General features: G+C 41.0%; 1 protein-coding gene across 15 annotated transcripts in view; it reads left to right on the top strand.

Moving 5' to 3' along the window:
• The first annotated feature begins 5,457 nt into the window (after nucleotides 1–5,457).
• tcf3b (transcription factor 3b) overlaps nucleotides 5,458–22,550 on the top strand; it is a 29,154-nt gene continuing 12,061 nt past the window's right edge. For 8 of the 15 annotated variants that reach the window (XM_029429398.1, XM_029429397.1, XM_029429396.1 and 5 more), the window contains exons 1-9: nucleotides 5,458–6,006; nucleotides 9,081–9,177; nucleotides 9,435–9,482; nucleotides 11,235–11,307; nucleotides 17,087–17,160; nucleotides 18,386–18,458; nucleotides 18,947–18,987; nucleotides 19,215–19,347; nucleotides 20,094–20,140. In XM_029429398.1, coding sequence (XP_029285258.1) covers nucleotides 9,103–9,177; nucleotides 9,435–9,482; nucleotides 11,235–11,307; nucleotides 17,087–17,160; nucleotides 18,386–18,458; nucleotides 18,947–18,987; nucleotides 19,215–19,347; nucleotides 20,094–20,140 — 564 coding nt within the window. In that variant the 5' untranslated portion in view covers nucleotides 5,458–6,006; nucleotides 9,081–9,102. The remainder of the gene's footprint in view (nucleotides 6,007–9,080; nucleotides 9,178–9,434; nucleotides 9,483–11,234; nucleotides 11,308–17,086; nucleotides 17,161–18,385; nucleotides 18,459–18,946; nucleotides 18,988–19,214; nucleotides 19,348–20,093; nucleotides 20,141–22,550) is intronic. The other 7 variants (XM_029429405.1, XM_029429406.1, XM_029429400.1 and 4 more) reach the window with 4 other exon arrangements.

Genomic DNA, 22,550 nt, shown 5'->3' with positions numbered 1-22,550 from the left:
AGGAGATGTCATTTCATCTCTTTTGTGAGCCATAACACATCCCCACTTCCACTCTAACTCATTCACTCTGTCACTCACACACACTCACACACACACACACACACACACACACACACACACACTGCTGTTATTGTTGTTGCAGTGCTCCCACGACACCAACAATCTCTGCTTCCCTCCCCCACACGGGCTCACATCTATCTCCCTTTCACTCCCTCTCTTCCCCCTCCTGTCCTGGGCAGCCCTGACATGCCTACTTCAATTGATTTAGAGTTAATTCAGCTTCTGATCTGATTGTTATCATGTGACTTTTCGCACACCTCCCCCTCCATATATGACTACTGTATTATTTTCAGATTGGGCTAGAGATTTTTTTTTTTTAGGCTCAGGTAGGAATGCTCCTCCTCACTACTTTGCACTTTCTCTGTCTGCTTGCGCCACTCTCTGTCTCTGTTCCTCGATATCTTTCACCTCCCCATTCTTCATCTGTCAAAAGTCAAATTCAACCATCACCACAGTCTCCTATCTGCTCCTTCCCTCAGCTGTACAGTCTGACGGTCGGGCTGCCAATTGCCCCGGCTTTGTAAACAGGAAGCTGGTGTTGTGTTTGCTGTACCTGGAGCGAGGGTGGCAGAACACGGGCACACACACACACACACACACACACAACTGCACAGTAATGGGAATCCAAGATGGCAGGGAGGGGTCCTATAAAATCACCAGAGAGAACAGAGAGAACATCCAGAAAGAAAAGCCATTGTCAAATGAGAGCAGACAGAAGTCAAAAGGATTGTTGATTTAGTTTTTCCTTTAGTAAATAGATTGTTGATTTGTGTTGTGTTTGTCTGTCTGTATTGGATCCTGTCTAGAACTGCAGTGTTTGGGAGGATTAATGTCATGGACAATCCCTCAAACTCATTTTCTTTCTCACCGTGGAGCTCTGTGGGAATTACAGTTTCAGGATAAGGGAGAGGGACAATGCATTTTCTGCTGGCGGTGTTCCCATTAGTGATGAAGTGAAATATGGGTTCATTGTGTCCCTTTTTTGAGTTTGGCTGTTTTGGATACTTTGTTTGAATTCAAGACGATATGCCGTCCTCGCTTGTTCCAAAACAACTGCTCTGCTTCGCTTATAATATTTCCAACTATCGCTGAAAGGGGATAGCATAACCTTGCGGACTGTTGCCCTTGCTGTTTAAATCACTCACTCCACACATTTTATTGTTGTTTAACATGTTGGAAGTCGGTGCGAGTTTGGGTGTTTTCTGCCAGGCGAGCTGTAATAGGGGGGAGAAGCTTGACGGGAGTCAGTTTATCATGAGCACAGAGAGCACAACAGATAGATTCCCCCTGTCTCCTCCTCTTCAGCACAGATAGACTCAGAGCATGGGCACTCAGCCAACACTATCAATCTATCCGCTCCTACCCCCAGCCTCTAACTCTTATTGGAGGACAGCTTCCAAAGGGGCAAGGAAGCATGAATCATAGCCCGGCTATGAGAAGCTGTTATGCCTCTAAATACACGTGTTGTGGCTCAAAATGACTCCGTTTCCTCGCCATTAATGACAACCTCACAAGTGATTGTCACAGCCCTGTAACAAAGTTGTAGCATTTAGGAGGGGCTGAGGCTGTTCGGGGAGAAGGATTGTTGGTCTTGGCCTAGTTTTCTTGTCTGATCAGAAACCTGTGCACCTCTGCCCTTCCCCCACCCAACCCTAAGCCTCTACTATTACAGGCTGTGAGGGGCTCAGTGTGGAACGAGGTGAGCAGCTTGGCTCACCACCGAGCTCTGTGTGCGTAATGTGTGCTGCCTATACTGTATGTTTACGGGTTTATCATTGTGTGTGATATAACCTGGTGATGTGGTTTGGCTTGCATGACTGGCTTCCTATGAGCAGAGCTGGATGGCGATGAGCGCTAAAGGTGTATAACACGTGAGAGTGTCGAGGCAGGTAGCTAGAAATGAAGCTGCGGCGACTAAAACATTGCTTTTTTTGATTGGAGGTTAAAGCCGCCAGAATCAAAGGTGACCTATGTAAGGCATCTATACCTCAAAGCTTTATTGGTTCAATAAACCCAAAGAGGATTAAGTAACTAGTGCAAGTTATTATTATTTCTCATGTGAATTTACGTGAACTCAAAATATGTGTACATATATATTTCATGAATATGCACAAATATATGTGAGATTAGCACCAATGTGCCAAACATATGCTAATTTCCCATGTGCATCTGTTGTTAATTACACATATGAAGCCTAGAATGGCTGGAAGGAATCATCGAGGGCATGTGTGACAGCATCCCTCCCCATCCTGCCTTTAACTGTCCATTGTACTGTGAATATATTTTGAGATTATAGGCGGCATGTTTGTGTTTTTGTTTGGTCCTTCCTGTATAATGATGCTGTGAGCTTTTACCATGCGGTAGATTACCCATAGTCGGATAATGAAACAACAATTTTAGCATACAAATTGAGCTTTTAGAGGTCACTATCTGTTCTTTTATGTCGGAGTTAATTACGAAACAAACAAAATAGTGGACAGCAGCATTATAATGTTCATATGTTCCAGGCTGCGCTAATTATTTTGTAACAGCTGAATGTAGAATTGCATCGCTCAATATCAGGAATAACATATTAAAGCAGCCATTGCCCTTGGCTCCAATGAGAAAGTGGTACAACTCTAATTCACTTGTAAAAGATATTATAGGCAAGATGGCAAAATAGTTCAAGAGAGGATAAAAAACTAATTTCTTCAGCTTCTTGTTATACAAGCGATTTCTGTTTAACCTCGTGTCACTCGTTGGATGTACTCTGTGTTCATTAAGGTGAAGATCCTCACTATATATGTTTTTTTAATTATTTTTCTACCGCCCCCTCCCTCTCTTCAGCCTGGCTGCCCTTGTACATGCTCTCCATGTCAGACCCAGCTGTTACTACAAACTACTTGGAGGGCTTACAAGCCTCATTGCTAATACTGACAACTGCACTATTCTTACTCAAGGCCTAACGTCTTCTGGAAAAAGCGAGAATATGAAAGATTTTCTCTGCCTGCACTAGAAATTCATTTCCCCAAACAGATGTTTCCATCTGTTCAAATCTAATCTTTTGATTAATATGAAAGGATTCCAAATAGGTGTTAGATAAATAACTCAAGATGCTCTTTCTTTGATAGCCGTGATTATTTTCTGATGCCACGGCTGTCTTTGGATTTGTTTTTTTGGGAGTGTGTTAGTACCTTTGTTTGACCAAATGTGAATGTGTGCATGGTATGTTTGTGAAGTAGTTTATGGCCCATGTGTGCGTTTGTTTCGAGCAGTAACCCCATTACATTCCTAAGACGGACCATGAGGCTAATTAATGTTCTGTGCCGAGGCTTTTCCTTCACCCAGGGGACACCCGATGGATTATTTACCTATACGTCCTATTGACAGCAAATCCCCCTTCCCATTTGTGACCTGTATGCAAATAGACAGCATTAGGGACTAGGCTATATGTTTGCATTTGTCATGTCTTAATTTTGTTAAACAGCTCACACCCAACACATGGGCATTGTGCCCACACAGTGACTCAAAAGATACTTGAGTCACTGTGGCCTTTGTAGTGGTCGATAGTGATAGCTGTGTGCGAAGAAATATTTCTGTGTCTGAAGGGTTCTGTGGTTTTTGTCTTGTGTCTTTCTAACATAACACGTCTACAATGTATGTATACAGTATATATATATATATATATATATATATATATATAACATGGTAACTTTGCCCAGAAACAAAGCAGGGTCATCTTAACTTCCCTCTTCTTTGACAGGGTTTGCCCTCAGGTCAAAAACAACAGCTGTCTAACATCTTTGTACACTTTTTCAAAAGAGGTTTTTTGTGTGAGGAATGTTGTGATTATATGCAATACAGGTAGGAAACACATTAGTTGCATATCAGGGTCATGTAAACTTATTACATTGTAGGAAGTTCTTTATCATAATGGTGATCGAGCTGCAGGGAATATAACATATCTATCTTTTGGTCTTGTTATCTTGTAAAAGCAGCATTTTAACATTACAGACACATTTGCGTTGATCATCCGGTGTGCCCTCCCTGTTTGAACTGTTTTCTCTAAACTATTCCCCCCCCCCCCCCCCCCCCCCTCCCCTTCTCTGTGATCCTATACTCTGTGCTCTCCCTCCTCTCCACTCTGCTCTGGAGCAGGCAGTTACTAAGGGTGTGTTGGTTTTATGTTTATCAGCTCATTCATAAAAAGACTCGCTACATAGAAATTGTTAGTCGACTAACAGATGATCAACTATTTAGATAATCAAATGGTTATTTCAGTCGGTTTTCAAGCAAAAATGACAAACATTTGCCGGTTCAAGCTTCTTAATTGTAAAAATATGATGATTTTATTTGTCATGTCTGATAGTAGACTGAATAATTAAGGGGTTTAGCCTGGTGGTCAGACAAAACAAGGTCTCTGGTAAATTATGATGGGTTTTTTTGTTGTTGCTTTTTCTGATATTTTGTAGACAAACTGATTAATTTAGAAAACGAACAGCAGACAAATCAATAATATCATTATTTTTTGGGTTACAGGCCTGGTGGAGATTAAGGCTGTACACGACTAAAATAATTCTTATTTGTGTAACACTCATAAGTTTGTCGACTAATTGTTTTTTTAATCAACAGATCTGTAAAACTAAGCGTCTCAACAAAGCTTCATGCAAAAGCTTTATATATTGTGTTTAGCAGAGATGTGCTTATATGTTTCTGGAAATAACTAATTTGGCATTTAAAGATTACTTATTACTAGGGGCAGCCCTAGGGGAAATTATGTCATCATTTTAAAGTAGGCCTATTGTGGAATCACACAATATTTTGGAATATATTAATTTTAATATCAAATACGTGCATGTAAATGCTAGGTTTAAAAAAAGCCTGAATAGTTCTCCTTCATAACAACCCAGAGCATACATCAGGAGATCATATATATAAAAAACATTCAGTTTATGTCAAACAATTGTATTAATAGAGAACAAAAAATAGTAATAACAGTTTTACATGTAGCTTCATTTAGGCTACATGTCGAGACAAAAAAAAGCACCATTGGCTAGGCCCAACAAGTGAAATTTAAATTTAGTTTGCTGTTCTTGTTGTTATTGTAATGAAAACCAAATAATTTAAATTAGTGGGTTAAAATATTGTTTTGTTTTAAAAAAAAGGAAAAGCGGACACACCAACCAAAGTAATAAAATGATGTCAGCGGGCATGTTGGAGGAGCCCCCCTCAGCAGCTTCCCTGAGCACACAGGGAAAGTGAGCGTCAAGAAGAAGGCGGGTTCAACTTGGATCTCCAGCCGTTGGTTGGCTGCCGTCACTGCCAATCAAGCGCACACGCTTCCCCATTGGCTGAGCCCTTTCGCATTTATCGTGCCATCTCGTCAAGCTGCTGCTGTGTAATCGCAGGTAACTTTCTTACGATAGCCTTCCGCTGGACGACCTAGTGCTCGTAGCGCTCTTGCATTTTGAGGATTGCAGATACAGCACACAAAACTGAGCTTCTGCATTAGACATTTCCGCCATATTGGCCGTCGGAAGACGTTAAAGCTGTATTTTTTTCTCTGTGTAAATACCCCCTCTCTCAAAGGCGTTTGAAATCGGACACCGCTGGCATTGAGGCCCTCACTTTTGTGCGGAGGGATACGTTGTTGCGTCTGACAATGTGGACGGAGGTGGTGAAGATGTCTACGAGAAGAATGAAATCATCTCAGTTGTAACAACAAAAAAGGAAGACGCGAGATTAGTTACTATAATAGATTTGTTTGCACTCAGACTTGCAACATTGAAGCAAACACGTGGGCGCTGTGTGAAAAGCAGGCTTTACTGGGACAAAAGGAAGACATCTACGGTGCTCCAATGCGTTTCATGCACTGAGGTCGAAATTCTCTTGAAGTTTTATGTTTTTCCCCTCGCGAGTCTCCGCTTTTCTTTTTACTGTTGGATATCAGACACTTGGAGAGGAGAGGTAAAAACACCTTCTTTCACTTCATGTTTCGGGGGAAGTTGCATGAATTCGATAGGTTTCACTGACACCTATTTTGACGCCTGCAATTTTCGAAAAGTTTTTGGGAATGTGTGGTTAAAGCGGGGGGGGGGGATGTAAGTTTTTGTCTGGTTTGAGGTGGCGAGCCAAGTGTGTGATGGTCTCCGCATTGACCACGGAGAGGAGGAAATTACTCCTTTGTTCTGCAAAAAAAAGACCCCACTAACGATAAGTCCTACCTAACAAGCCTCATTTTGTTTTTCATCGTGTGTCTCCGCCACTAGCTGTAGCCAGATATGTGCAAATATGAAATGTTAAAACGTTGTGTAATGTTGCTGAGCATTTTTAGCTAAACTTTGTGTTGCGGGCCTACATGTATTTTCCATACAAGCCAGAGACAAACTTTCCATAAAACCCCTTTTGGCAGCCCTTTAAACATTCCTTTATGGAAGTGTCTGGCCACCAGCTAGACTTTTATTTTATTGCACATTTGGCAGGAAATTCCTCATGCTCCCACCCCCACCGTCTCCTCCACTGAACTCCCTCATAATGCACGACTTGAACCCTAATATGTGAAAGAAAGAGCTCACTATTTGTTGCATGAAGTTTGGGAGCTCTTATTCTCCAGGGTCACTGCACTTGTTTTTACACATTTGTTTTCTCCAGGAAGCCACAACTGGAGATTATTGTTTTTGTTTTTTTTTGTGTTAGTCTTTAGGATGATGTCAACATGCTTCAAGAGAAATGGTGAATGGGTTAGTTGTCAAAGCCCTGGATGTGGCCTAGCGGAGATGATCAAATAATGTACAGCCTACATCCTGTGGTGCCCTGGATGTTTACTGTCATTGTTATAAACTATTTGACCTAAAGTGGTTATTGTTTATTTCTGGCGCAAAGACCTTCACATCCATTTCTTTCGGACATAATTTGAATCCACAATGAAAATGCTTTTCTGTTCAGTACGGCGGTCCTTGTTGTTCCCGAAGTAATAGCATTGACATAAACACATGTCATGTTAATTACTTTGCTTTTATTTCCCCCATTTGACAGGACTAACAAAAACGTGTACAACTTATGCGGACGGAAATATGCTTTTTAAATTACAAATTAATGTCAACAACAGTTATTATTATTATTATTATTATTATTATGCTTTGTTAGACGTGTAGAAGGAGCTTGATTTGGCCAATTATTGTTATGTTTGACAACCATGGTAAAACAAAAACTGAGGCAGACACATGCATTTAAGTCGTGTTATGAATTTATAAAAAAAAAACCATGAAGTTTTTTTGGTGTAAAGCATTTAGTTCAGTGGTTTGTTACACTGCAAGTGCCGGCTCTTCTGTGGAGAATGACCTGCCTTCTCTGTCTTGTGTGGGGGTGACAAAGACCCCTAATCTGCTTGCTTCAAATATTGATCCAACAGTAGCTGAAGATGCCATTTTGTTACATTAAGACCCTCTGTGAGCTCTCCTACATTTACCTATCTGAACATCTTAAGTTAATTGTAGAGGTGTGTGTGTGTGTGTGTGACCTATTTTGTCATGGATTGGCCATCTTATCCAAAAGTTTGGAAAAGCTATGCCAGCCATGTTCCTAGCCTTCTTACACTTGGGGCGATGCATTGTGTGTGTGTGTGTGTGTGTGTGTGTGTGTGTGTGTGTGTGTGTGTGTGTGTGTGTGTGTGTGTGTGTGGTGTGTGTGTGTGTGTGTGTGTGTGTGTGTGTGTGTGTGTGTGTTCACTTCCTTTCCTCGTCTCAAGGTTAAATTAGTTCTGCTCGCCCGAGTTCACTAGACTTGGACTGCACTGTGTGTCTCCCCTGAAGTGACTTGTGTTATTTCCATACATGCAGAAAATTATTTATGACATGTAATACTTTTGTTTGTTTTGCTTTTCAACTGGTTCCTAATTTTATATATTTTTTATTTCTTGACCATACATTTTAATATTCTGCGCTCCCTTTGTTTACATTTTACAACGTGCATTTCCTCCAAAAACATCCATCTTTTCCCCCTTATTTTTGTGTGGATTACATCAATTTATGTCCATGCTGTATTACAAGAGAGGCTGTAAAAGCACACCACCTGTTGGTGTCCAAGTGCCTCTATTCCTCCACTCGCTCCCCTTACCACTAGTTCCCTTGTGAAGCTTGCAGAACCGCCGCTCAGCATCAGAGAGCGGCCCCCGGGCTTGCGTTGGAATGCAAAACACAGGGTAAATCCAGTATTCATGCTTACTGTGTCATTTGACAAGGTTCTTTCCGAGTTGACATATGGTAATTTGGTAATGACGTGTTTGCATACAGTCATTAGCTCTGCCTTTCACCCCTATTTCCTTGGGCTAACAATAGTCCCAATTATGTCTGTAATTGTAAATGTATTACATTCTCTTTCATGTAGCAATGATCGACATATGGCTGTGTTATTTGCCAGGGTTGCGTAAAATGAAAGACAATTTTTTAAGTCATTACTTGGTAGTGATTTGACTGAGGTGAGAGTATTCATAATTTCATGGCAGTGTCTCTTCTAGTGCTTGGCTGGGAAGGCAGTGTCTGACTGAAATTAGCATTTCTAAGTAGACCCAGCTAAAGTGTATAGTGTTAAGTAGCCTAATGTTGTCCCTCATCGGTCCGTGTGATTGAGGTAGTAATTTGAGCTGTATGTTTTGGCCAGCTGCGCCTCAATAGACTGTTGTTGGCTTTTTATATTTTAACTTCTCAGACGCGCAAGACCTTTGCCTATCACCTGGATGTATACTTTTTTAGTATTTTAAATTGGAGTTAAAAAAAAAAAATCACAAACACAAATTTGATGCGTTGTCAATAAGAAAGTTGTTTTTTCTTTTTCAAGACGAATGCTGACTTTGCCCTACATCGGTGTCTTCGTGGACACTAACGACTTGAACCGAGTCATCTCCAGGGTTGTGATATAGCAAAGATAGAGTAGTTTGAATCATTCATTACCATCACCCTCTGTTTTTTTAAAGAGCTAAATGTAAATTCTCTTTGTGCTTGCTAGTGCCATTAAAATCCTGTATCTGCAAATTTCTCTCATAGGGTTTATTAGAGACTGAAGGGTATGAACGAACAGCAGCAAAGAATGGCTGCAGTGGGAACTGACAAGGAACTCAACGACCTCCTGGATTTCAGTGCGGTAAGAGAGTGGGAGAGCAGTCTGGGTGGTTCTGGGTGGCAGTGGTAGGTGGGTGGCATTGGGAGAAGGAGCTAAAGAGAGTGCGATACAGGTCTGGGTATGAGCAGAGGAGAGCTGGAGGTCTGAATGAGAGAAATGGGGGGGGGGGGGGGTGAAAGGGGTGAGCAAGGAAAATCAGTGGGAAGCCTAATTTCTTAAAAAAAAAGTCTGTAACCTTAAAATTTGATTTTTTTTTGTTTTGTTTTTTTTAACAATAGGTTGTGTCAGCCCAAGATAATTCCATCCTTCATTCTTGGCATGCAAAGGTAGTACTGATTACATCAAAGCATGGCAAGTAAAATACTGCTGTACCTCAGGGTGACTGGTAAAAAATGAAATCAGGTTTTAAATATAGGTTATTCAATTATGTAGGTGATGCAGAGATGCACCAACAAGTAAGTGGATCGTTACTGTAAAAATGTAAAAGAAAAAAGAATTCACCCCTGTTTGTCTCATTAACACAATCTGAGGGGGGGGGGGGGGGGGGGTATATTGTTATGTATGATTTGGGTTGCGCCGACAGCTTCTGCATTTCTTTTTGTCATATTCTTAGTCTTTAGGAAGATGCGTTCAGAGGTATCCTCCAGACATTATCTACAAAGTGAATAGATGTATTCTGTTCAGCTTTTATGTTCCTGTGTTTCATTCTGTTGTGAGGCCTTTTGTTGAGCTTTACACTGACATGGACGTCTCACAGGCCCAATGGAGCTGTGTTACTTTGTTCTCCTTTAATAAATTGAATAGCTGGTAAGGCTAAATCGTCACTTCTGAATAATTACTATATATATATGGGGCACAACAGGTATTTACAAACTGACCTATAATGCTCCTAATGAGCATTTGTCAGCTGACTTAATGTGCCGTTAGATTTCTTTTGAGAAAGAAAGTTGATTAATACTGAAGCGTTTATCATTGCAAGAGTCTTTTAGTAATTTCTCTTAGGCATTGTTGTTCATGCATTTTGTTGGTGGAGCTTCAGTATAATGACTTGCATGATTCAGTCAGCTGCTTTTTGTTAATGTCCCATTCTCTGCCACACCATCGGTATTTAAAGGAAACCATACCCCGTGAAAAAAAACAAAAACCCCACTCCTTGTTGTGAAGGGGCTTTGTGGGAGGTTCTCGTTAGACAGTTGGGTTTGTGTTAGAAAAGCTCAGATTGATCAGCTGCCAATTTGTATCAGCAGATGTTCCGTTTAAATATGACATTGATAATTGGGTGAGAAACTGTCAAAAAATTGTACAAACAAATTTCCTCCTTTGTTTATTTGCTGGCTAGTCACAGAAATGCACGCTAGATTGGACGTGGAATAAAGAAAAGCTAAACATGTTTTAGATATCTGCGACCAAATGCAACGGAAACAAAGATGGTGTCCAAATCGGTTGTTGGACCGCGTACTTTCGACCCTGTTTATAAAAAAAAATAAAAAATTTTAAAAAGGAGAAATCGTAGGTGTTAGTGGCAGATTGTGTTTTTGTGTCCTACTTACAAATAGGTTTGGTTTGTACAGTAGAGTTTGGCCACGTCAATGAGCGATGCCACAGATATTTAAACCCACAGTGGCTCTGTGACAAAACCCACAGCCTCATCAGAGGGTTCTGAAAGTTAACGTTGACGTAGTACGTGTATATCAAAATATGTCTGAAATGTTTCAATTCAAAATGCTGTATATTTGTTTGGGGAGAAACCGGTCCCTTTTTTATATCAACTAAAGAGTGATAAATGTGGTATTTTGCAAACATAGACATTTAAGCATGTTTATAACTTTAACATTTTTAATCGGCATGTTTTACTGTTGTATTAGAAGTCGTCTTAACAATAGTTAAATCCCATCACATGTTTTTAAATAAGTTTATATCTAATTTTAGACTGAAATGCCTGTAAGGATAAAAAAAAACACACACGAGCTGAACGACATGTGTACGTCATGTTCTTTTTATTAGTGGAAATAGGATGTGTGAAGTGTGCCATCCTTTGCTTTTGTTAGTTACGGTAGCTTTCTTCTTTTGTCTTGTAGATGTTCGCGCCTCCAGTAGCCAATGGGAAGAACAGGACAATGACACTCGCCAGCAGTCAGTTTGGGGGATCAGGTAAGCTTTTAAAAACGCTGCTTTAATGTACTGCACGTCCTGGCAAATGTTGGTTTTCATTCTTTGTATCACTTGCTGTAAATATACTTGCATCCCCAAGTGACTGTAACTGACATGAATGTGGTTGCATGTCTATTGTGGCAAAGCAGTCGCATTAAATGCAAAGAAATTCTGCCTTTTTTTTGGTATCTAGTATGCAAACAGTTTCCGTTTTGTTTGCCCCGCGTGCGATCACTGCCTCACTGGGTATAGAGGACAATTGCATTTGGTGTTCAAAGCTAAAAAACGGTCACATTAATGTTCAGAAACATTATTTGGGTTAAATCCGTACACGTATAACGGATTTTATTAGAACATTTTTCTACTAAAGAAAAAATGTAGGGCATTTGTTGTGCTTGTATTAATGTATTAAATTATTTGTAATAGACTGAGGTAGTGCAAGTCATTTTAGAAGTAGTGACAAGCTTCAGATTTTTTTAATATTTACAATATTTCTTTAGACTTTGTTTCACTATTTTAAAGTGCAAAGTAGCTGCAGTTAACCCCCTCAAGCACCTGACGCTTTTGAGTGAGCTTTTCTCTCTTCCTGAAATGTTATTAGTAAGTCGTGTTACTTTCGTTCCTCTGTCACCCTTCCAACCTGCCGTGTGAAATCGAGTCACACTCCTCAGTGTTCCCCAGAGTGAGAACTTGGCCACTGAGGAACAAAGGCAAAAAAGGGGGCTTATGGACTTGAATCGACTCCCACACCCTGAAGTGTAAAACACTCCTCCCCCAACACGGCACAGGGCTCTTACCCCCACTGATCTGCAGGAAATGGCTTGAGTCCGAGACAATGTCCCTCACCCCTTGCTCGCAGCCTCTTAAACTGGCCCAGCATGCAGTGAGTGGCCAGAGTGGAAGAGAGAGCTTGTTGAATAGAGGGATCAGCCTGTCGAAGGCAGGATTCTGTTTGTTTCTATTACAGCAGGCAATTACTAAGCAGTGAGGAGTTAATTCCTTCCCCCCCCTCCTCCATGTCCCAAAGTGTGGCCCTCGGTCATTGACACCTATTTTAATGTGGTGCTTCAAGCCGTCCCATTTAACTTTGGGAGATCTTGCAGGTACCATCTCATTGTACTTTGGAGTCAAAATTATAACATCTGTGGATTCCAGCCCAGGATTTTCTTGTAGATGTGCGTCATGTTATAACATGCAAAGTGTAAATATAATACAGTCTCTCCATGAGAAAGAAAATATTTGGACAGAAAGTAGAAAATATAGACGGACCATATGTTAGGGCTGCACAATATATTGTTTTTTTTATCGCGATCACGATGTCAACGTGCAAGATAAACACATTGCAAAAGACTGCGATATTGCACTGAGATTTTATAGAGTATCAGTGGAAAACGTCACTTTAAAATGCAGCTATTATCCTTTAAAAATATGTTTTTATTGGTGCCTATTGTGTTCAGTTCAATTTGCAATAAAAGAATGTTGGAAATAAAAAAATTCATATTTTGAAAAAGCAATTTGTTGTATTTTAACAGTGCACTGAAAGCAGCAGAAAGACAGAACTGAGTGCTCTTTAATATCTTATGTTTTTTAATTATAATTGTTGCCATATTCAACAACGTTATTACATATTTTCCTTATTTTGTGCAGCCATACTGTATAGGAAGAAAAAGGGAAACTTACTTTTTTTTATATATATATATATTTAAATGTAATTGCTGCGTTTGTCAACAACTATTTTTTAAAGCTTTATATTCCAAAAAGCAATATGGCTATGGGCCAGGAAACCTGTTTATTATAGAAATTATAACAATTAAAGAACAATGTCCATGACGTCACTTAGGCGGCTTGTATATTCAGGGGCCCAGCAGCGCGGGAACGGCAGCGAGCAGCCTAGTGGCCCACCAGACCACGTCTATTCATCAACACAAAAGTGCTCAGAGGGGTGCTAATTGCATTAGGCGTCCTTCTCCCTTCCTCAGTGGCCAGAGTGCGTGCGTGGGGAAGGGTGTGTCAGGGAGAGGAAAGAAGAGAGAATTGGCAAGAAGTGTGGGATGTTTGAGAAGTAGGGGAGGCAGAGTGTGATGGTGTGTGGTGGGAGCTGGCCAAGCCCACAAGCCTTCAGGCAGGCGTCCCCTCTGTCACCTTTGCAGCTGCTGGCAGCGTCTCCAGCCCCCTTCACACACACACACACACACATTCACGGGACGCGACAGGCTCGCTTCCCTTAGATCACAACAAACAACATTGTGAATTTACACATGTGGTCTATCTTGGTAGCTAGCTTTCCCGCTGTATGTTTGACTCTTGCACTCTCGGTTGTATACCTGCACACGCCTGCAGTAATGTGTCATGTATTTCACTGTGCATTGGTGGGTTGTAGTTTGGAAAATCTAAGCCCTCCAAAAAGAGGAAATCTCAGAGGACAGCGGCTTCCTTCTTCAACTAAATTAGATGTTTTCAGAGCCTGCAGCCGCGAGAAGGCTTTGTGGCAGAAAATAAATATTGTTCTGGTTGTGAGTAAGTATTTGTCTTGCCATGTGAGTTTCACTGGAAGAACATTCACACACTCGCCATTGCCAAAGTCTGGATGGATGTGATATACGTCCAGAGAACCTGTTTTCATGCCAACCAGTCTTTTACATATCTTGTCTTATTAATAAATCAGGGTATTTTCAGTTTTCAATCTCATTTTCCCAGTTTGATCATGTCAATTGACTTTTTAAATATTCATCACTTTATGTAGCTAATTGTCCATCATCTGAAGGTGGCATAGATTTTAGTATTAGATTTGTTATTTAGCATGAGCTTCAGTGCTCTAGTACTCAAATGCTGTCTCCAAATAATCTTGGATGTCATTCTGAGAAGGCTCATTGACATTAAGCATTTAGTGGTAATGCCCACAATTGGCATAAAAGATGTGGAAATGTCGCTACAGAGAGTAAACATTTTAGCACATCCACCAATATTTGTAATGATAGGTTTTATAGTATTACTAATACGATGCAATGTTCCATTAATGTTCATGATTAAAGATCGTCGAAGCATTAAAAGCTTTTCTGCTTCTAACAATATGATGTAAATGCAGAAAACGGTAAGCTGTCAAAGTATTAAAGGAGGTGTGTAAGCACTGCTACGTAAGCATCACACTTGTATGTCATGATAATCAATTGCAGCTATTTAAAAGGAATCTACAGGAGCTGAGAACTGGTGTGTGTGTGTGTGTGTGTGTGTGTTTCTTTTTCCTTAGTATGTGTTGGATAACAGGAGACATGAAAAGCTCAAGACTGAACTAAGTGATGAAATAAAGATCTGTTTGTCCTCTTTTTTTTTAATTTCATTGAGAGTGCAGACTCTTAAAAAGTCTTCACTGCAAATTTTGTTAGATCACAGGCGACGAGTAGGTTTTAAACAAAGTACTAACAATATTTTACTGGCCAAAATAATTGATGTAGGAGTACATCTCTCACCTACATTGAATGGTACAAAACACATCTTGTTTTTACAATTAAAATCAAACAAGAACAACATAGCCAGGATATGAATGTTATCTCGAATGTAGTGGCCAGTGTACATGTTTCCCAAGGTTCCCTGAGACAATTGTGGGTTTGTGAATTTCATGGAAAGAAACCAAGGCTCTGAAGTGCTTGACTTGATATATTTGAGTTATTTTTGATATATTTAGTTGCGTTAGTTGTGTTCACATATTAAAGCCTCTCTCGCTTTGAGCTCCTTTTTTTAAAATTCTCAGCATTTTTAAAGTTATTACCTTTTTTTTGACCTTTTTCTCAAACAATGCTGTGTTGGGTCCTTGAATGTGTAGAAAGTGGGCCTTGACAATCCCTTGAATTTGATGCTTTTAATAAGGTGTGGGAACCCTGAGTGTAGCATTTGACCACAATTGATTTATTTTTTTGTTAACAGCATGTGAGGCTTTGTGGGAATTTAATTTGCATTATTTATTTTATTATTTTGGTTTGTGTGTAATGTCAATTTGTGTCCGATAAACAACAATGGAAAGGTCTGTTTGTGGCGTAGTGGGGCTCTCCTAGGCTGGCTGAGTGTCAGTGTCACCTCAGCAGCTCTCCACCTTGTTTTAATTGCCTCAGAGTTAATTACTCCAGTAAGTGTGAAACAATGTTGTCAGACTTCTCCTGCACAGCCGTGCTTTCGCTCTATCCTCTGCACCCCCGCTGGCCAAATGCAGGCTGCATAAGCGAATGAGTGGTGTATTGAAAATAGCTGTGAAGATTATGAAGTTACTCTCTTAACTCTCCTTGTTGGCTTGTCAGGGCTACTCAGTGCAGACTTTTGTTGACCGTGATGAAGTGTAATTTTGTGGGTTACTTGTGTGTGTGAAAAAACTTTTGTCTACCAGCAATTTGGAAGAAGCTAGAGTGTGGCTAAAGTGGAACAAAGAAAGGTGTTTGAGTTGAGATGCGTCTATTCATTGCTAGACTGGAAGCAGACAAGCTCATGGTTAATGCATCTAAAGTAGATTTTTATCTCACTAATTTGGAATTACTTCTCCTGGCATCAAGCTTTGGCTGAAGTGTCTTCATACAAAGTCTGTCATCTTTATTTAGCTGCAAGCCCGTCACCAGTGTCCTGTGCTATTGGACATGGTTGACGGTGGTGCATCGCTTTATTAGCGCTGTGGCCTTTCAGCAGGGCCGATCTGTCAGTGAGCGAGGCTGATCTTTTGAGGTCCCCTCTCCTCCCTGCTTGCCTGATTCTCCATGCCACTGGCATCAGCTCCATAGATCACGGCTGTCGCAGCGTGTGTAGGTGCTTGCACCGCTCTGTTAGTCTCATCACTCATTCTCTCTCGTCAGCCAGGCTGCTGATCTCGCCCAGACCCCTCTCACTCTGCCTTCCCTCTTGTTCCTCCCTCCCTCTCGTCCCCTTGCTTTCTCCCTCCACCCGCTCACTCTCTCGTTTGCTTTCTCACACACATTTTTTTAATTAGGCAAAAATCAAAGAGGAAATATGAATATTCATAAGGAAACTGCATTAATATGCACAATTATGCAAATCAGCATGCAATTAAGGCTTGTGTCTCCAGAGAGCCTGGATAGCATTAGTGCATAAGACAGGGAGAAGGGGATGATGGGGGTATTTTGGAGTTTTCTGCTCCACCAGTCTTTTGGCTGTGTTTTTCCTTTGTGCCACACATGGGTTCTTTCTTTACCTAAAACATTGTGGGTTCATGTTTTGGCTTTACACATTATGTATTGTGTTTTTTAATGTGTTTGTATGTGTCAATTTGATTTGAGTGGAATTCAAATGTGGTTTAGATGACATTTTATCCTCTTGGATTACATTAGGGATCTAAATGGTTGATTTTCTGCTATTCAGTGACCGTAAAAAACACTAATGGGTACACTGAGTAGCATTTCCTACGTTCTTTTTCTCCAGAAATGGTGTAACCCTGCATTGCATCTTGAAAGTGGCGTCTTTGATCAATAGTGATGCTCTCTCCTGGCTTGTGCGAGCCCATTGTGACCACTTAAGGACATCGAATGTTTAGAGTAGGACGTGGTGACAGGTTCCCTTGATATGCCTCCAACATCAGGGCATTTCTACATATCTGCAGTGACGCATAGGATAATATTTATATACTGTCATTTGGGGATTGCTAACATCATTCACAGCATTAGTCCAACCTGCTTTTTGATTCTTTCATCTCTACTCTTTACTTTGATTCTTTAATCTCTGTTTCCTACTACACTGACTTGCTGGTCTCCCTACCTGTCAATCTTAACAATGTGTCTTCTTGCAGCAATAGATGAGCGCACCGGCTCTGGGTCTTGGGGCTCAGCAGAACAGAACAGCCCCTCTTTCAGCCAAGGACGGGTAAGATCTAAACACACACTTGCACTGTTAAGTCGCACACGATTTTAAGTTTGGAGATCTAAGCATTAACACCAGATGCCATGATATTGCCACACACTCGTTCAGTTAATCACACTGCCATAAATGAACACACACACACACACACACCCTCTCCCCCCACCGCCACAACAGCTTAGTACTTTTTCATGCCGTGTGCCATGTTTGATTTGAAGTGGTAGTTTTACTCTCTACCTAATAACCTTGGCTCGGGATCCTGTATTGGCAAGCTCTCTGGTAGCCCAGAACCTCTGAGGAAGCCCACCGGTAATTGCAGCTTCACATCCGCTGTAACTGTCTTGGCACAACTCTGAGTAAATACAAGGAACAGGGGGTGAAATAGATGCAGCAGGCTTTGATTACCACAAGTTGATAATTAAGAAAGTCGGTTTGAATCCCCCGAGCTGATGCAGATTTGTTTGGCATGAATCCTGTTAGGTAGACAGAAAAGCTGAGGGAGGGTAACCACCAAGCCATATACTGTAGGTGTGTTAACAAGATGGGGGTGGCCAGAAAGTTGAGCTTTTTGTTTTTAACCGTTTTGGATCACATCCCAGTCATGCACCTTGCTTTTAAAACAATATATGCCACCAAAAAGATTCTTATCTTCCAATATTGTGTGCTAGTACCATCCAATTTAAACTTATATAATTAAAGTGTGTGTGTGTGTGATTAGGTCCTAAAAGATGTAGCATGCACTACTAGCCAAATCCGTTCAGAGGGGGGGGGGGGTTAACAGAAGACGCGCTTGCTCTATGGGCCCTGTGTGTATGTGGAAGATCCGAGTAATTTTATATTCTGAAATCAAACTTCTTTTTTGTCTTTAATCGCACAACTTTATTGGAATGAACAAGACCTCCAACGCTGAGTCCAGTTCTCTTCATGCATCCATGGTGTGGTGTCACGGTCCCCTGTTGCTCCGTGTCACACTTCATTCCAATGAAATGCGAAGGATTTTATTGAAACCCCTCTTGTAACTGTAAACTGCTCAACATTGGGTTTCACTTTGGAAGACGTGACAGCACAGCAGCGAAAGAAGCTCTAACTTCTGTTTCACTGGGACTTTAAAGAGTTGTTATCGTTTAGGTCTGTGGGAGCGTTCGTTTGGTTGGCCTGCATGTTTTTATTTCCATTTCTCTTTGCTATTAAGATTACTCATGATGTTTTGTATGTACCATTGTTCCTACAGGGCTATGGCGAAGGTCCCCACTACAGTGAGCATGAAGGCTTGTCCTCTCCGTTCATCAGTGCAGGGGCAGCCGGTATGACACTTTGTTTTTCTAAATAACTCTTAACAAGTGATGCCTTGTCACACCATCTTTAATATTATCATGTTGATAATGGCCGATTCGACTGTGTGTTTTGTTTTCTGGGTGGCAAAATGTGTATGCGTCTACATGCGCGTGTGTGTGTGTGTGTGTGTGCGTGTGTGCGTGTGTGTGTGTGTGTGTGTGTGTGTGTTCATTCGTTGAGTGTTGGGGATGTTAGGGCACTGAAGCAGAAACCTTCCCTAGGGTTTTGTCTGGCAGGCGGCTTTATGCAGCTGAGCGTACTGAAAGAGGGGAGGGCATCCCTGGACTTTTTGTACTTTAGAAAAGCTACTTTTCATTTGTTTTAGCACACACCATTGCCTCTGTGTGTGTGTGTGTGTGTGTGTGTGTGTGTGTGTGTGTGTGTGTGTGTGTGTGTGTGTGGAGATCATGGTTTCACTCGCATTAACAGTTAAACAATCTTTACTTTTATCTGACAGGTAAAAATGAGAGGCCACCATACCCTGCCTTTGGAAGCCAGGTATGTTACATTTAGATTATATTTTTGTGTGTGTGTGTGTGTGTGTGTGTGTGTGTGTGTGAGGGAGGGCTACATTCATGTTATGCCTCATGTAAATGAATTCTAGTTTTCTCACTTCTCTTTTCATGTTAAATACTTTGAATGAATTTCTTAGAAGAGCTATAACTGCTTCTCTTCTAAGTGTATTAGTAAATCCTTGTTGTTTCGGTCTTTCTCTATTCCTCTAGCCTGGTTTTCTTCCTAGCGACATAGCGATGCCCAGCCCAGATGCCATGTCCCCCTCTGGCCTGAAATCTGGCTCCCAATTTTACCCGTCATACCCCAACAACCCCAGAAGAAGGCCGCCTGATGGAGGTATAGGTAAGATTTTTTTATTTGTGTTTGTGCGTCTGTTTGTTTTTTGTTTAACTGGGGCTGCAACTACTTCTAATTTTTTAGTCGTATATCAAATATCATATTCTTGATGAACTATTTGGTCTTTAATGTCACAAAATAGTAGAAATATTACATCGCAATTTCCCAAACACAAGGTTATGTCTTCAACATGTTAAAATCACTTGTTTTATCTGACTCAACGATCCAAAATGATAAAAAAGACCAGAAAATCTAGAGAATTACATTAAACAAATCCACTATAAGAGTAGTTCACCAATGGCCTAACTGAACAATTGATTTGTTTTGGCTCTGCTGTTATCACTACCTACTTATAAACTAAAGAAATGGAGTGAACTAGACCAAAAGTGCTTTTTAAAATGATTTTTGTTTATTCAATTTGTGTTTGTAATCTCTTTGTATTGGAAAGATTTGTTGAGTGAAGACAAAACTGACTACAAAACAAACTAAATCTTTATACAGATGAATGCACAGCTCATTCACACTGATAGACCTGCACACACACACACACACACACACACACACACACACACACACACACACACGCGCACACGCCAGTGTTCATGGTTTCTGTTTTCTATTCTGCAGTTGCACACTAAGACACACTGTACCTGAACTGACATAACATTGGCAAATGTGTCTTTGCTAAGTACTCATTCGTGTTTTGTTTTCTCTTTCACCATTTCTCTCCGTCTCTGCCTGTCCGTATGTAGAAACCCAGCCAAAGAAGATTCGGAAACCCCCTGGCCTGCCGTCGTCGGTGAGAGCTTATTTCTGCTTGCCTTCACAGCTCTGTCCTTTCTCTCTCTCTCTCTCTCTCTCTCACACACACACTCTCATACTCCTCTCTCTCACTACACACACTTGCTACACACAGACGGACACAAATACACACTGCTCTCCCCACTCTGCTTGAGCGGTTCTGTGACAGACGGGGGTAAAGACCCTCTGCTCAGTTAGACTCTGTGAGCTGACAGTCAGGCAACTCAGGCCCCAATAAACATCATCACTGTGGTTGTCTCTACACTACACTCAAGTGGTTTCAAGTAGTGTTCAAGGTCTGGTTGTCATATAGACGAGCAAATTTATAGGATTTTGAAATACTTTGTCATGTCTGGTAACTCGCCTACCTTGTTGTCCCCATTTAAATGACTCGTTCTGTTCTGGATTTGGGTAATGAAGGTACATAATGCACGAGGGGTTGAACTAGCTGGCTGGTTACATTTAGGATCCAGTACAAACTTTGAACTACGACACTAAGGATTTGTTTATGGGATAGTTTAGAAGTTTTGAAGTGGGGTAGTACGAGGTACTTATCCGTAGTGAGTGTATAACCTACAGTAGATGGCGGTGGGCACGACCCCACTTTGGAGAAGCAGACAGAAGTTACGGCACGGAAGCTAAGCAATGTGGACAGGGGCATCAGCCGTACGTATTTTAGCCACCTAAAAGAAAGGCCCACCAAAAGAAATGGATATTTTTAGTTTAAGTGAATACTATATTTAGAATATTTCCACCGCTTTACCTTGCAGTGTGACAGCTCTTTCCAAAAGGGAACTGAAGCTGTTATATCCATCTATGCTCTCGCCAAAGCCACCAGACTCCATTAATAAAACAATAAATTATAAAAATCAGTCATTTTACCTTGTATAATACAAAAGTTGCTGGTCTGCCTTTGCCTTGAATGGTTAGTTTGTGTCTTGGTGTGTTCAAAGTTTTATTTCTGATCCACCAAAGTCTCACAAAACCCCCCCAAACTAACCGATGAAGGTAGCGATAGACCAGCACCTCCTGTGTTCTGCAAGGTAAAATGCTTGTTTTTGTCAAAGGAGTCTGGTGGCTTTGAAGAGAGCATAGATAATGGCTCTAGTCCCCCGTCGGAAAGGACTGTCTAACGGCATTTGCTTTACAGAGCTTCATCTGTCCATTAAAATTGTCACCACAGTGTAAACACGCACGATTAAAAAATGGCCGGGCGATTGCTGGTTCAAATACTACACACAGAATTAAGATGGCAGGTGCAACTAACCAATTGTGTGATTTTGATGAATCCTTTTTGTGGAGTTTTAATTCCTAAATATTAAGTTGTTCATAACTGTTGCTGCTTTTTAAAACAAATGGGAATGTTAAACCTATATTTAAATTTGTTGAATCCAGCATCAGATCTGACTCCACAGAGTGCTATCGAACCTCATCCTATGTCCAAGCTGCTGCAGAGTAACATATAGTGCTTTGATTTACTGAACCAAGTGTCACATTTTGTCAGTGGGCCCAGAATTCCTAGCAGCTGATGTGTGGATGATGGCAACCACACATAGCTGGAAACACAAGTCACTGCGACATGTTTGAATATATCCTGAATGAATCTCACTGTTAGTTTAAAGTGAGTTGACAAAGAATTGAATCAGGCAGCAGTTGCCCACATCATTCCCATTTATAGATTATTTCCACTGAGTCCTGATTACCAGCCATTTCGTCCGTACGGTTTCAGCTGCTGTAGACCATAGATGATTCAGAGACCATTTGCTCAATTTGAATACCACATAGCTCCTCTTAATATTTTCCTCTGCAGATGCATGAAAGTCCTTTATGCCCCTGAACCAGTGCATTGCTTTGTGAAATGTTTAAAAAAAGATATGTCAAGTCGGAAGAATCCTACCGGGTAGTTGCTCGTGTGACTGTTGCTATTAGAAACTCAGCTTGAGCTGCCACGGCATCATCAATATGAAATACTGCCATTGCGTAAAATAATTCTGTCACCCGATCCTCTACTCTAGTTCTCAGATGACAGGAGTGACCTCAAAGATTAACTGGATATGGAAATGTTGCATCTCCTCACTTGTGGCGTCTGCGTTACAGCACGGTGCCTTGAAACGGTACTGCAGCAACAAGCAGAGGAGGGAAAGATTAAGAAGTTATTTACCAGTTTTTGTAAACATTGGGTTTTAAAATGTAATACCTGCACATTAGCCCTGTCTTGGCCCTAAGATTCCTTCATCTTTGTGCAACATTTACTCACAAAAGTCTAAATGCAAATTGACTCATGCCTATGCTGATGTTTTTTCAACGCATGGATGAAGTAAATTCAAAGGATTAATATGGCTGACTAGGTCCAAATCACGGAGCCATGAATGCGTAATCTGCCAGGAAATGGAAGTCGAGCGTTAAGT

Source organism: Cottoperca gobio, chromosome 4, assembly GCF_900634415.1.
Source record: "Cottoperca gobio chromosome 4, fCotGob3.1, whole genome shotgun sequence".
In the NCBI taxonomy this organism is placed as follows: domain Eukaryota; kingdom Metazoa; phylum Chordata; class Actinopteri; order Perciformes; family Bovichtidae; genus Cottoperca; species Cottoperca gobio.
The sequence above is the reverse complement of the archived record's forward strand: the minus strand, read 5'-3'. Positions and strand labels throughout refer to the sequence as shown.